Here is a 16,085-nt window from a genome sequence, read left to right as displayed (position 1 = left end):
CTCAAATTTGGGAACAATTTTCAAAATATTAACGAATTTTTCAAATTACAATGAAATTATTAAGGTACCAACATTCATGTCACATCATGCAGGGCTCGTAGACAATTTTTCACGCAAAAAAGTAAGTAGGTACAATGGTACATACATTTAGTAACCAAAAAAGTTCGAAAAAGTAACCAAGAAGTAAAAAAAAAATAAGTACAAAATGTGAGCAAAACATTTTCATGCACAAAAAATCACAAAAAAGAACAAAATTCTTCAATTGAATTTCAGGTAAAATACTACGAAATAAAAGTACCTACATTGCAATTAAAATCTGATACATAATATAATGAAACTCGATCAAACCTTTGTCAATTATTTTAGTGAAAAACAGAACTTTTTGATTCAAATTATTGACAAAAATTGAGATTACTTCGCGACGTTTTGGCAAAAAAGCGAGACTTTTGACAACTTTTGGAGGGAAAATCTACTTTTGTCGAACTTTATGAAAAACAACGAAAATTTGTTTTTAGCAATAACCAAGACTTTTATGTGACTTCTGACCAATGACGAGACTATACGAGAATTTCAGAAAAGGCAAGACGCAATTTGTGACAAGATGGCGAAACTTTTTAGCTATTTTTAGTAAAATAATAAAATGTTGTTAATTTATTGAAGAAAATTAAAATTTTTCACAACTAAAAAAGCGATAATTTTTTCAATTATTTTCGAAAAAAGGACTTTTTTAAAACAATTATTAGTTTAAAAGTGATACTTTTTCGCAATTTCCGTCAAATGAAATTTGTTTATAACTTTTTGTCAAAAAACGAGATTTTAAACAAGTTTTTGGCAAAAAAGTGAGAATTTTTGGAATTTTTCGTAGAAAGAGAGTGATTTTAGTAACTCCATTACTTAAAAAGTAATCGAGCAAGAGCCTTGCATAATGTTTTTTTCAATTTTTCGTGACAGTATTTCAAAATTCGAGGGATGGGCAGAGTCTTATTTTCGTGATTTTTTGTTTTCAGAATCAGGAGGCATGGGAACTGATACATTGTGTCCAAAAAAAATCAATAAATCTTCGAATTCAGTGCTCTCGAAAACCTAACAAATGACGCACCAGACGTCATTTTGAATTTTTTGGAATTCTGACCATATATGTGGCGTTGGGGTGAGTGGAGGGGGGAGAGGTTCGAGGAATTGGATCGAAAAAATAAGTAAATATGAAGCACCTTAAAATTCGCAATAATCGATACGACAATTTTTTAAAATTTCGAACAAAAAAGTAGCCCTTTGAACTTCTTTCAAGGGTGTTGAGATGTTGAGATCCCATTTCGATTTTTGGGCGGGGGTGGGGGGTGCTTATAATTACAAGATTATTACACGCGTAAAAAAAGAGGGGGTTAAAATTAATTTGCTAAAAGTACAGCGTATTTTTAAAAATTTTCTGATTCTCAATGGGAGCCTTTGACTGTTGCATTCGTCTTGAAAAATCTGAGCATTCACAACAAAAATGCAACGTTGACCCCCCCCCCCCCCGCCTCTCCCCTTCTTTCTATAACAATCGGAAAAAGGAATTATAAAGGCAGGGGCTTGTACTGAATTTTTTCAAAAGAAAAAAAATTAACTTGGTAACCAAAAAAGTTTAAAAAAGTTACCTATCAAGTAACTAAAAAAGTTACAAAACGTGAGTAAACCATTTCACGTAATGTAGACAAGAAATCACAAAAAAAACCAAAACATTTCATTAAAAAATGTAAAAAAAAAACTTTTCGGCAATTTTGGACATAGAAAGTAAGAATTTTGGAACATTTTTGGCAAAAAAGTGAGAAATGAAAGCATTTTTTTGGGGAAAAAAATTTAAGACTTTTTGGCATTTTTCAGCATTTTTGGGAAATAAACTAGATTTTCTGGCAAGTTATAGGTTCTTTTTTGCAACTTTTTTGTGAAAAAGTGACTTTAAAAAAATGTTGACAAACAGCTAGACTTTGACAATTGTAGCATAAAAGCAAAGCTTTTTGGCAAATTTTGGCCACAAAGCGAGGCTTTTGGGCAATTCTTTAAAAAAAAGTGAGAAATTTGAAATTTTTTGAAAACAAGCCACAATTTTTGGTAATTTTTTTGCAAAAAAAAAAAAACAATTTCTTTGAGCAATTTTGACACAAGTCAACTCGGGCTTTATACCCATAGTACTAAAAAGGAACATGTAAGTAATTAGTTAGGGGGAAAAAGTGAATACTTTCGTAAATTATTTACTAAGTTGATGTTGATATTTTTTTCCGTAGGGCCATAGATTTGGAAAAATTGAATTTTTGAATATTCTTGATAAAAAGTGGGTAACTTTAGTCACCGAAATTTTCAAAAAAATTATAACGTAGCACAAGGCTTGTGAGGGGTTTTCCACAAGACCATCAGGAAGAATCTGTAATAAAAATCTGATTGAAATCAGAGAACTCAATTTCATTTTTGGTTCCAATTGGTATGAAATGAACCAAAATATGTTTCTCAAACACCCCCTCCTTCGCCCCTCCTGATAAAGTTGAACTGATATGAGAATCAGTTTAAAATAATTTCAAATCCATCTTTGAATTTTTTCACGTTTTTAAAAAAATGAAAAATTTGAAATTTAGAGATTTCGCTGAAAACCTGAATGATGATTCAAACGGTTCAGATTCAACAAATTTTGAAAAAAAAAATAACAATAAAAATCATAATAATACGTATGATACAAAGTTAAGGTATTTATGACGATTCTCTTCTTCCATGAAAAAAGTGGCATTTTATTTATTTTTTAAACGAACTGCAATAAAATTAGTAAGCATTTCAGAAAACCCATTTTGTTCACCAATAATTATTCATATTGTTCAATGATTTTAGAGCAGTTTCAAAATACGAGTACATAGGTTTTTTTGTTTTTCTAGTTTTCCGGAAATGGCTCGACTTGAAAAATCACAATTTCCAACAATTTAAAAACTATTATCGACAATTTTTATTTACGTTTTGTTATCTCAAATCATCATTATCGGAATTACAGCAGAATCATTCTGTTTACTACATAATTCATGCAAAATTTCCCGAAATTAGAGTAAGTAATTTCGAAATACACGCGTTTTTTTTGTTTTTCTATCTTTCCGAAAATAAAACGATCTGAATGACGAATTCCAACAGTTTTGAAAATAATATCAGCAATTCTAATTTTCATTTTGTTATTTTTAAATATTATTATGATTCAATATTACGCTTCCAGCAACGTTTACGTCATTTTGTTAATCTATAAAATTATTTACTCATGTGTCAGACAATTTTAAATGGTGCTTTTACGATAAAATTGAAACGGCTTTAAATTCTAATGGTTTTGTCATCAATCGTTAAAATAATGATCCCAGTTGACCAAATGCTAGCAAATTTTACGCTAGCACGAATGGTGCCGGAATTTGAGACACTTTTTTTAAAAATGCTAGCAAATCAGTAGTGATTAGGTCGCATTAGCGTAGCAGTATTGAGCACAAACAGCTAGTGTATAGCTAGTATAAAGCTAGCGAAAAGCTAGCATTTTGTTAGCACTTTGCTTGCAATTCTACTACGTAAATGCGACTAAATTGCGACTGATTTGCTAGCATTTTTGAAAAAGTGTCTCAAATTCCGGCACCATTCGTGCTAGCGTAAAATTTGCTAGCATGAGGCTAGCATTTTGCTAGCGCAGGAAAAGTTTGATTATCAGGAAAATTATTTTTACTAATTATCTTTTAAAAATACTAGGAGGTGTTTTCAATCAGGTCAATGTAGCTGGTAGTTCTCCAATATCCAAAAATAGGCAACTGACCTCCTACGCTAGCTCACCGCTAGCATAGCGCTAGTGAGGTGTGCCAGAGTAAGTAGAGTGGTAGCACTCTTCTTACTATCATACAAAATACTACCTTGAGCTTATATTCAGATTGACTACATACTTTATCTAAGAGTAGCAAAGTATACCATGAGAGAGAACAACGCTAGCAATTTGCTAGCATTAAGCTAGCGCTTGAGTTAGAAGTCTCTTTATTAAAAAATAAAGTTTTTTTTTTAAATTAAAAAATTGCCAAAATTTAAAATTGAAATATCAAACAAACTAAAAATAAGAAATTTCAAAAACATTTGAACAACATTTTTAATGAACAAATTATACATTATAAAAAATGAAATAATTACAAGAATGATTTTTCAATAATGGAATATTCTTCAAAATTATTGTTCAAAGTTGAAAAGTAGCCAAAATGGAAAGGAAAAATACCTACCTGTTAAAATGAAAAGCATTAACAAATTTGAAATTTTTTTAAAAATGAAAATAAAAAAATCATTGAGAAACGAAAAATTACGTATTTAGGTATCTGTTAAAAATATTTAAAAATTCCATTTAAAAAATGAAGATATGGAAGTATTTTTCTGAAAAATGGGTGAAAGAGATTCACTGAAGTTTTTCTGTACTTGCATGAGTAGGCTATGAAGGAAATGCCAGTGAAAAACATGCTAGAAAAAAAATGCCACATACTTGCTCGCATTTTGCTAGAATCTAATTCCATATAGAAAGCTAGCTGAAAAGTGAGGGCAATCAGCTAGCGTTTTTCTATTGCTAGATTGCAAAGTAAAAGCTAGACGAGAGAGACTAGAGATCTGCTCGCATTTTGCTAGCATTAGATTGCTAGATAAACGTAAGCAGATAAATGCAAGCGTATTGCTAGTGTAGAAAAGCAAGCAATTATCCGTTAGTAAAACGCTAGCATTAAGCAAGCACAATTAGTGTGATACAAATGCTAGCTGAAAAAAGCGAGAGAATTGCTAAAGAATTGCTAGAACATAATTTGCCAGAAAAAAGTACTAGCAAATTGCTAGCTTTTTGCGAAAGATTTAATGCTAGCTACAAAAAGCTAGAAAAATGCTAGCACTTTCCCAAAACGTGAGTAAAATGCTAGCAATACGCTAGCACTTGGTCAACTGGGAGAACGTCGGTTTTTATGCCGTTTGCATAATTTTTACGATATACTTTAGAAAATAATTTCATTCAAAAAAAAAAGTTCCTTTTACTTTACTGAACAATTTCAGTTCAACTTTTTGAAGATTTGCCCAGAAAATGCTTCGCAACTCGAACCAAACATAAACAATTTGTCTAGAAGGATACACAATTCATTTATTTTTTAAAATTTTTATCAATTATGACCGATGAGCTGTTGAAAGAAATTTTTTTTTTGAAAAAATTCAGGATAATGGTCAAAAATGGCAACCAAAAAATTTCAGAATGACACTGACGAAAATTTTCAATATCAGTACATATTTCAAATTAAAAAAAATCAAGTGATCTAGAACAAGTTTTGACCTACACAATTCAATTTAGAGACGTTCAAAAAACTGCAAAAAAATGGGAAAATTTTTCGAACCCCTACTCAACTAGTAAGAGCTTTGAAATCCATTCATCTGAATACACTGGCGACATAAATCTTTCATGCCCATATCAAAATGGTGACAACGATACATATGTTCGAACATTAAAGTATACAAACGAGCTACTCTACTTTATAGCATAGATACCTATTCCCTTGACCTTAAACAGCTCTCTGATCGTCACACCGACCAACCATAATAATTAATTACATGTGCAAAAAAAAACCCTAACCGCCAATTAGACTAAAAAACAGCACCGTCGGTCCGTCGCGGCGACACAACATATTACACAATACGCATATAAAAAGTATATAAGCTTTATAAATTAATGAGATTATTACGTGTGTATGAGAAAGTAATTCTTTCATGATGAATTCGTCGTAAATTTTTTTCGCCAAGTCTCTTCTTTCATCGACTGATTCGACTTTTTCGAAATGTTTTATCTGTAACATAAACATAAAAAAATTTTTTTTTAGTATCCAGATCGATATAAAAAAAAATATCATGAAACGTGGTGCAAAAAAGTAGCAAAAATATAAGTAAATATAATATAAACTATAGCAACGACGAAGGCAGCATAGGCCGGTCGTCGAAAAAGATTACAGCTTTTGCATGAGAGGAAAAACGTGAGTAAAAATACACGTACAGACTACAAACTGGCCACACAGCATAAAAGCGAGAGGAAAAAATAATATTATAATCTTCGCAAAATACTCGTAAATAAATGTAAAATAATAACGTCGAAGTGTCATCTCGCGTAGGCATGTGATTACACGATGGCTATTTTTAAGCGAATTTCCCCTTCGCGAGTAAAAAAATATAAAACGAATAACGCTACTATCCTGTATACGTATAAAGTTTATTTCAAAAAAAAAAAAAACGAAGGACGCAGCCAGAGGAAAAATTTATAGCAATTTTCTACATCGGTGAATATTTTCAAACATGGAGATACTATTTTGCGACACCTCAAATCACTCAATTTTTCTCCATAATTTTCAGTTATTGCAGATTGGAAAAATTTTAAAAACTGAACACAATATAGCTCGATTCATTCTCCGCAATTTAAAAATAAAACAAATACAGATATTCGAACAAATTATCTCAAAATACAGGATACTTCACATAGAAACAGTTCCTTTTTTTTCAAAAAAAAAACAACAACATTCCTTCACACCTTATAATTTTCACCTCCCTGGTAATGTAAAATGACGTAATTGTGTAGTTGAAAGACGTTTGGCGATGGCAAAAAAAGAAATAAAGAAAGAAAAAAATTACACGGAAAATCCATCTAATATGTTTCTGCTCTTTATAACAACTACCATCCTTTTGCCAATATTCGCGCTTCTACCGCTCCGTCTGTCTTTGTCCTATGTTGTTTTCTATTCGCAATACTTCACCACTCCCCTTCTCTTCGCTGAGAAAAACTGTTTCGCGTTCAATATCGATTCACAGTATTGCACGGTATCGTAATAAACCATGTTCACAATGACCAATTATCGAATAAAGTACGTTTCTATTTTCGTACGTATACCATTGATAACCAGGCATCAAAATCTTCCACCCCTCCGCTCCGTCTCACAACGAAAATCGGATTTGAAAAATTCTATACCAGCTCGAAATTATGATGGATGGTTCTCAGAATAGATATTCGCGGTGTTCGTTTCCTCGTCGGAAAAATTAATTCGTACAGAAAGAGCTCAACATAGTTGTTCATTTGCTACACAGATTTTATTCACCCTCAAACTGGACTAACACGTTTTAGAACCCCCTCCCCCCAATCCCAACCAATAATTAAATAAACTCGAGGGAAGCGGGGCAACGATTTAAAAAAAATAAGATTTTCAACATCAAAAGTTTCTATCTTCAACATTTAAAAATTTTTGAGCGAAATTCTCTACTTTTTGAGCTACATTAACAAAAAATCTACACTCTCTCACTCGATAAACGTCCATAAAAAAATTCAAAAATGACATTTAGTCATTTTTAAAAATCGATAAAATCACCGCTGAGGAAGAACCTGAGTGATACGAAAAAAATCGAGGAGTGAGGGGATTCACCTCATTCAGAGGAAGTTTGAAAATTACGATCTGCTCGAGTGACAAAAAAAATTAAAATTCAACAAAATTAATGCTCAAAAAAACGAAAATGACTGTACGAGAACAATAACAATTAAAACACTCTGAATTTTAGAGGAATGATGTTTTATTCAAAAATTGCAACGATTGAAGCAATTTTCTCGAAATTATTATAAAAGTAGGCGCTGCTTTGCTTTTGTTTAAGAAATATTTTCTTCTCAAACGAGTACGTACCTTGATTAATTTTCAGTTTCTTATTACACTATTTTATAGAGGAAAGGAGCGTGGAAAAGTTCTTTTGATCGTGTTTTTTTCAGTCTTCAAAAAATAAACTTCAAGAGCTATTTTGTGCGAAATTTTTTCCCAAATTTTCCATTTCTGAAACTTGAAAAAAGAAAAAAGTTTGGAGCTTGCCCTCAGAACTACAGGCAAACGTAAAAAATGAATTGAGAAAATTGACTCCAAACATTATAATATCCAGTTCGTTTTTATAAGATTATTTTGATTTTTTTTCTTCAAAATTTTGTATGTTCCGATTTTTTGTAGGTGTGGGGGGGGGGGGTTCAAAAAGCGACACAAATAGTTGAAATTTTTGGCAAATTTTTTCTTCCGCATTTCGAAAAAAGAGAGAAGTGTAAGGGGTTGGATTCAAAAAATGAATACTAAAGCATCTCAATTTGAGAACCCTTAATCATCAAAAATTGATAGGTCACATCCTATTTTCATCATTACTCATTTATTTATTTATTTATTTATTTTTTTGGAATTGAGGGCTGAGTAAGTATGCATTTGTGTGGATCGAAAAAAAATAAAATTGGTGAAGAAGTTTACTTTGAGTAAGAGATCAGCGAGAAAAATTTTGAGCTTCTAGTCGTACAAGAAGCTGAGTCAAGAGTCCTCGAAATACATTTCACTCCCTTCTTTTCCCTCAAAAAAGATGCAATTTTAGTTTTCAAATTGTGTAGTCCTTTACAAGCAATTTTATGGTACTTTTCAACTATTAAAAATTACATGCAGGAGCCGAATTCGAGTTGAAATAGATTGAAATGGCCTTAGTGTTACATTCTTTTCGATTATTTCGATAAAGTAATGAAAATTTACTTTTTTTCCTGGATGATTTTTTTCGAATTCTCACCAATACTTAAGTATAGGGTATGTAAGCAAAAAAAACACGAATTTCAAAAATTTAATCAAAATGATCGCAAAAAGGGTGTAAATTGGGAAATTTTAACCAGCCAAGAATAATTGTTATTTTTTAATAATCAAAACGTGTCCGGTGTCGTAAAATGTGCAAAAGTTCGTAATTTTCGAGTTATAAAAATTCCTCATAAAATCACTAATAATGGTATCGAGTATCAAAGTCAATGAATCGTGAGATGTTTGTAAACTCAAATTGAATTTTTTGTGGAAGGACGAAAGACAAAGAAGCAGTATAGGTACCCATCAAAAATGCTAAAACACTTTACTTTATCAAATGGCCCTTTCTAGTCAACGCGTTGGTTGTTCCTAAATAACATTTCTAAAGTTGAAAACTGTCATAATAAAAGTGATAAGAAGTTACAATTTTTGCAAACTACTCCACATAAAAACCCTGGCAGAAAAACGAAAGGAGGATCAAATCTCAAAGTTACCAATTCACGGATCCCTGATTCGATTTCCAGTGTGACTAGGAAGCTCAAAATTCTTCAGTTAGTTCAATTTTCCACTCTAAGTGAACTTTCTCATCAATTTTCGTCAAAATCCACTTCATTTTTCGATCGATAGTACATACCTACATATAAAAAATTGGGTCTTATTTTGATGCACTGGCAAAGGGAAAGGTGCTTAGAGGAATCGAATTGAAACAGGGGGGGTTCACTCATTATTGGAAATGACCTTCCCTGACTTTTACAGGTTTTCCAGACCAATTTTTCCATTTTTCCAGACTTTTTTTTTCAAAATAAAAACATCGTATTTTTAAAACTTCCCCTCCTTTGTATTAAAAATATCAAGTTTTTCAATATGTTCGGTTTCAAGCCCGAGCTAAACGAAATTACCTGAACGAATCTCGCGAGAGAAATTTTTTCCAAATTAAATATAGTAAAACTACTAGAATTATTAAAAAATTACAGATGAACACTTTCAAAAAATTTCCTGACTTAAGGGAAAATTGCTGGAAATTTCTAAAATTCCCTGAATTTTCCAGACGACCGAAATTCCCTGACTTTTTTAGGTTTTCCAGAAGTGCGTACAGGGTGTTGAAAAAACAAACTAATATTCGAGCTCAGTATTTTCAAAAATTTAAAATGTTGATCAAAATTGACGACCCTTATGCCTTAGAACGTTATCAGATTGTTCGATTTTTAACCTTGATTTTCTTCTTTTCTCGTCCCCTCCCCTCCCAAAAATTCACAGAAAATTTCTTGATCACCCAGTCATCAATTTTGGTCTTTTGTTCACCTGTGCATGGAGACGTATGGAGAAAATCTCGAAAAATTTCTGCCACTTGAAAGAAAAATTGAAGGGTACTATTCATTTTCCAAAATACCTAGTCCAAAATTTACATCAATCTGATGAAAAAATCAGGTGATCACAAAAAAACTGTTTTGGTCACATATAACCTGCCATCATACTTGGAGGGGTCAAAGTTTGCACGAGAAAGGAAAAATATTCTTCATATTGGAATCCACATTTTTTCAAAAATTGTTCAAAAATCTAAAAATTTGCAATTGGAGGCCCCACACTCTGGAAATCTTCCATCTAGGTCATATTTTCACTATGATTGTACTCGATGACCAGTTTTAACATAGATCAGAAAAAAAGGTGCATTTTTCAACATTTCACGTTTTTTGAAAAATTTTAGCTCCTCCCCCTCCGAAAAAAATTAAATTCTTCATTCATGCAAAGACTGGATCTCTAAGAATAATTGTAATTCAAATGTGACCAAAAATGAGGTTTTCTGGAATGATAGGTAGCTGGTCACTTGATTTTTCATCAATTTTGCAACGAGAATTTTGGAAAATTTAAAACTCCGCAGGACTCTCAATTTTCATTTGCATAAGGGATCCTTATGCAATTATTGGTTTAAAATTTAAAAAAAAAATTATGACTCGTGAGTGATTAAAAGGTTTCCTTACTTGTTCAAAAATATCAACTCGACTTTTCAAAACCATGCCAGCCTCCTCATCGCACCATCAAAGCTTTCAAATTGAAGTAAAATCTCCCCACCCTCACCCTTAATTACCTAATAATCATCATAATTTACAAAACTGAATTCGATATTAAGCACTTCAATATTGTAAATTGACATTCTAAACTCTCTAGAGTGCAGTTTCCGTGTTGATTTACTCAAATATGACAATTTTTCAAAATTTTCGTTATCCCAATGACACCTCTGGCATTTAAACGTAACTTCACAAAAAACACACTCCGCAATTCCATACTCAAAAATGATCCATATTGAACAAACCAACCCACTAAGAGAAAAAGCAGTTATTCTTCGACTCTACAACTCTTCGTGTACCACGCAGCATGTCTAAGTGTATAATTTCGTCCACGGTGTATTTATGACTAAATATCATGCAAAATACCCAAAAACAAAGCCTATTACGTTCCATGAAAAAGATCTACACCATCAGTATTACCAAAGCACCGGCCAAGTTCGCTCATTCGTTCCCTACACCGGTAAAAAAAATACTTCCAACACCCCCCAACTGCTCTCTCTACTATCAACAATAAAAAAAAATAACTTCTTCGCGAAAAACATACAAACGAGAGAGACGACGACGACATGACCAAAACATCCGTAGTAGTACGAATGCGGTGATAAAAATACCCATACGAATGTCTAGTCCTCTCTCCCCGCGCTCCTCCCGCCCTTTTTAATCGTGTTTATAGTTTTGCCTACTTTATTCGCCGTAAATACGCACGCAACAACTGGTTATGGTTACGACGACGATTCGAATTCGACATTAATTTCGTAGTTGGAGCTGTTGTTGCTAATTAAAAGAGTAATACCATTCAAATCATCGGGTAGGTACTTTTTTTATCTAGCGAATCGTTCGCTCGTTCGGATCAAAGCGGAAATAATCGGTTTATTGACGGGCATAATAATTCGCCAAGAGTAAAACGATCCGTTGTCGACGCTATTGGTGTTTTTTTTCTCCCCCTTTGCATTATCATTATTATTATTATTATCACAATCATCATTCTACTAAACGGGCAAATCCATTAAATCGACGAGATATTATACGAGTCGGGAATTGCGAGCTATTTTAGCAGCACTACTTATACGAGTACTACAAGCTCTCAGCTAACTCTATTATGCTCCACTTTTTTTTCCACCAGCTAGAAACGAATGTTTTATCGCGTCGTTTTACTCGTTAACGACGGATTTTATGCTGGCGAATATGTAATAATCGAAATTATATACGACGGAAAATTTCCTATTTTTTTACGTCCTATTTGCAATCTCAATATGGTGCACCGGTCTCAAACCGCCTCTACGTCGAGTCACTGAGACCAGACTGAACTTCGTTTTTTTTTTCTAGTATTCCATTTCGATGAAATCCTCGCTTGTTTCTTTTCTTCGATAAAGAATTTTTACGACGAGTTTATGGTCAATTTTTTTCGTTTCACAAAAAAGAAAATAAATAACTCGGACATTTCACACAGAAAAAAAATTTGTAATAATCGAAATCGTATCGAACGTTTTTTTCTATATTTTTATTGCTCATCGACCACTTACGATTCTCATGAAACATTTGCTGAGAAAATATTTAGACTGGTAACTTTATCATCGTATATATAGGTAGGTACGTATTGTTCGAGGTAAGATGCAGAAATCAGTAACAGTAAATTTGACGCGAGCAAGAAGGGAAAAAAAACATTTTACAATTTATTTTTCCTTTCACTAAATTGACTACTACTACGTTTCACCATTCTCCACATAAAAGTGATAAAATATCGATTATTTTTGCGGTAAAATAATAGTTCGCGAGTAGGTACGCGACGTTGTTAATGCAGAAAAAAGCACCACAGAGAGAGAGGAAAAAAACTCGATAGAAACGAAGAAAAAACACAACCAGCCTCGCCAAAGTTTTCTCTTTTTTTTTATATAAATATTATAAGACTTGATATTTTTATACGAAGAAGTGGAAAAATGAAGTACGTTTTTTAAAAGGAGTATCGTATTTTACCAGATAACTCGGCTGTTCTCGAGAAGACGATGACGACTATACGATGAAGAAGCAGAAAAGTATAAAGTTGAAGGAAAAAAACCGTGGTATATATTCGAGCAAGTTGAACAAGAAAGAGATAGAAGAAAAGCGAGAATAAATAAAAATGGTAAGTCTAATAAATTTTCAAACTAATACGACGGGCAAAAAAATGAAACTTTACGAAACCTAATACAACGTTATGAACCAACTTATGCAGCATTTTGACAAGCGCTATCTTATGTTGTAACCTACCCCATCTTCCTTCCGTCCTTCTATAGCCTACGCCCATTGTGTTCTATTATCAAGAGCGAAAGAAAAACGAAAAAAAACCACCACCGAACCCATAAAGCTCTCATTTGCCTCTTTTTTTATTAAACGAATTCGCGTTCTGTTTCTTTTTCTCGTATTTTTATTTTACTGTTTTTCGTACAAATGTATACACAATGAATGTGAGACGTATATGAAAATATATGTATGTACTTGAAATTCGTTTCCTTTATCATCGTTATTATTATGATTCGATGGTTATTTAAATTACTCGTATATTATATTTTTCATTCTAAGCTATCCAGAGTTGAAGATGAGAGTTGTTGAACCTTATATGTATTTAAATACGTGTATTGGAAGAAAGTTTGTTTGTGGGAGGAAAGGAAGGGTAAAGTAATGACAAATTTGAGAAACCCGCTCGACAAATATTTCTGAATAATGTATTTGATTTGTACCCCCCCCCCCCCTTCTGAACGATTAAAAACGGTTTAGAACCATTTTGAGCAGTTCTGGAGCTTCCAACATATTTTGAAATTTTCACAACATTTTATCCAATGAAGTTGGAAAGCAAAAATTCAGGGGTCGTGACTAAAATTATTTTCAGGTTTTTTTTTTTTTTTTTGGTTCGAGTTTTTGATTAGTCTGAAAAAATGACTTTTTTTGGAGCAGTTTTATGGTGGGAAAAATTGAGACTTTTATAGAAATTTTTTCCAAAAAAGCGACAGTTTTTAGTGATTTTTGAATAAAAGTCACACTTCCTAGCAACTTTGCCATTTTAAGGAAAAAAGTGAGAATTCTTGCCAGTATTTTGGCAAAAAGTGAGACCTTTTGGAAATATCTGGAAAAATTTTTTGTTGAAACAAAAATGAGACTTCTGCAACTTTTTGGCGAAGAAAGTGTCTTTTGGCAGAGAGCGAGACTTTGACAGTATTTTATCAAAAAATCAAGGCTTTCTAGCGTTTTTTTACAACAAAGTGAGATATTTGAAATTTTTTGAAAATAAGCGACAATTTTTAGAAATTTTTCACAAGTCGAGACTTTTTGCTGTTTTTGGCAGAAAGCGAAACTTCTACAATTTTAGCCAAAGATAGAGCTTTGTAACCATAACGTTAAAAGGGAAGTGTAATTAGATGTAAATGAATAATTTTAAAAAAATTGAATTTTAGTGACCAAAATTTTGAAAAAAGTAATCAACAAGCCCCGAATAAATTGGAGTGTCAAAAAAAATTTCAAAATAAAAAGGCAGGGCTTTAGCAGGACATTTTCCAACACTTGGGATTTTTTCAGAGTAGGGATGAGGGGGATGGTCAAATTTTATATTCAAATTTTTCGCCAATTAAACTCTTAAGATTTTTTTCAAGCAAGTGGATGTCAAAAACATAATTTCATTGAAAAATTTTCATTTTGATTTAAGTATCCCTTAAATCTGGAATTTTTTGATGAAGGAAAAGAATAAAAACACTTGAAAACCAGTATTTCGAGTTATGTTATAAGTTATAAGAAGTTCATTATTTTTTTTCAAAATTTTAAAATTCCAATGATGATTTTTTTTTGAAAAATTCAAAATTGAAAAAGAAAGGCAATCGAGCCCGATTAGAGTGAGGCCAAGCTTTCAAAAATTCATGTTCTGAGAAGTGAAAAAAAAATCAAGTTTCTTTATACAGGGAGAAGTTTATTTTTCTGATTCAAAGTTTGAACATTTCTTCAATTTGAGCAACAAGTTTTCAATTTGGAAAAATATCAAAATAGCTCCAGAGAGGCGAGGGCAAAAGCTCTCAAAAATGTGTAATTCAAGTTTTTAAAAATCAGGCAAAATGAGCCTTTTTCAACAAAATTTTTTCAAAATTCCAAAAAAAGGAGAAATGAATTGAAATTTGAAGTCTGGTTGCAAAAAAGCAAGGCTTTCGCAAGACTTGCAGAACCGTTTGACAGACACCCCGTAAATTTGTGAAGAAAATTACATAAATAATCATAAAAATAACTGTACAATGGGCAAAGAAATCACTTGATGAATTGTGTCAGAATATGAGACCTAAAATCTTAATTTTGAGAATCACCAAAAATTTGATTAAACTATGACATAATTTAAAATTTTACAGAAATTAATGCAATATAGGTAGGTATCTCAGAATTTGAGAAAAATTTCCTAAAAATTGTCTGGAACTGATATCAACTCCCCCAATCGAATTTCTCTATTTACGGTCATTCTGGAGCCTCCAGCATGTTTTTTGATTCCTCCCGAATTGGAAAATTTCCCCAGAAATCCGTGATAATCAATTTGAGCAGTTAAAAATCGAGCTATGGCTTATTTTAGACGTGTGTAAAGTCAAAAATTTTCTGTTCTTAAAGGAATTTTTAAAATTTGCGCAAATAGCTTTGTCTCCTTTAAAACTAATCTCCAAAATCCAAATTTCACCGTTTCGAATCATTCTGGAGCCTCCACCGCAATTTTTGATATGTACTTCCAGAATTTCGAAATTTCCCCAGGAGGAGTGGAAATTAATTTAGATCGCTAAAAGTTGAGCTGTGGTTCATTTTCGATCAATTTAACGATTTCCTCCACATTTGGCCAGATTTCCAGTCGGACACCTCAAGTTTGTTTTCTTTACTCGAATATTTTACCTGATGATGACTGAAGACTACTGGTCAAAAAACATCGCCTTTTATAGAAACCTGAAATCGCGCTGGAGCTTCCAGAATGACCGGAAATGATGAGAATAATTTCGAGAGAGCTGATATTAATAGTTTCAGAACTAATCTCCATCATTTTTGTGTACCTAGTACATATGTTTTTTGAAAAAAAAGCAATGCCGAAGATAATCAACTTTGAATTTTCAAAAGTTCGCCCAAAATCCAAAAATAAATTTGGGCGGATGAAATATCTTTGAAAAAATTCGAGGTGGACTTCTCGTGAGGTTATCTTGACTTCCCGATCATCCGATTCCGTGTTCACAAAGTGTTATGCTTCAATTATGAATTTCGATAGGTAACGTAAAAAAAACCTTACTCGCTCGTAAATCGTCGACAACATAAAAATACGAGTAAAATCAAAAATTGAAAAAAAATTCCAACACCATTTTGAAAAATGTCGGCATCGTTTTACGAAACGTACGCGACATAACATGACATGTCATATAGGCATATAGGAAGCAAT

The 16,085-nt window shown here is 32.3% G+C and overlaps 1 protein-coding gene across 2 annotated transcripts in view; it reads right to left on the bottom strand.

Moving 5' to 3' along the window:
* The window catches only part of LOC135837544 (G protein-coupled receptor kinase 1), a 196,423-nt gene that overhangs the window by 98,017 nt on the left and 82,321 nt on the right, over positions 1–16,085 (bottom strand). For both annotated transcript variants that reach the window (XR_010557212.1, XM_065352854.1), the window contains exon 4: positions 5,733–5,834. Coding sequence is in view for 1 of the 2 variants with exons in the window: in XM_065352854.1 (XP_065208926.1) it covers positions 5,733–5,834 (102 nt within the window). In the remaining variant the exon portion in view is untranslated. The remainder of the gene's footprint in view (positions 1–5,732; positions 5,835–16,085) is intronic.

This window comes from Planococcus citri, chromosome 2 (genome assembly GCF_950023065.1).
Source record: "Planococcus citri chromosome 2, ihPlaCitr1.1, whole genome shotgun sequence".
NCBI lineage: Eukaryota > Metazoa > Arthropoda > Insecta > Hemiptera > Pseudococcidae > Planococcus > Planococcus citri.
Note: the sequence above shows the minus strand (reverse complement) of the source record. Positions and strands in the feature narration are given on the sequence as shown.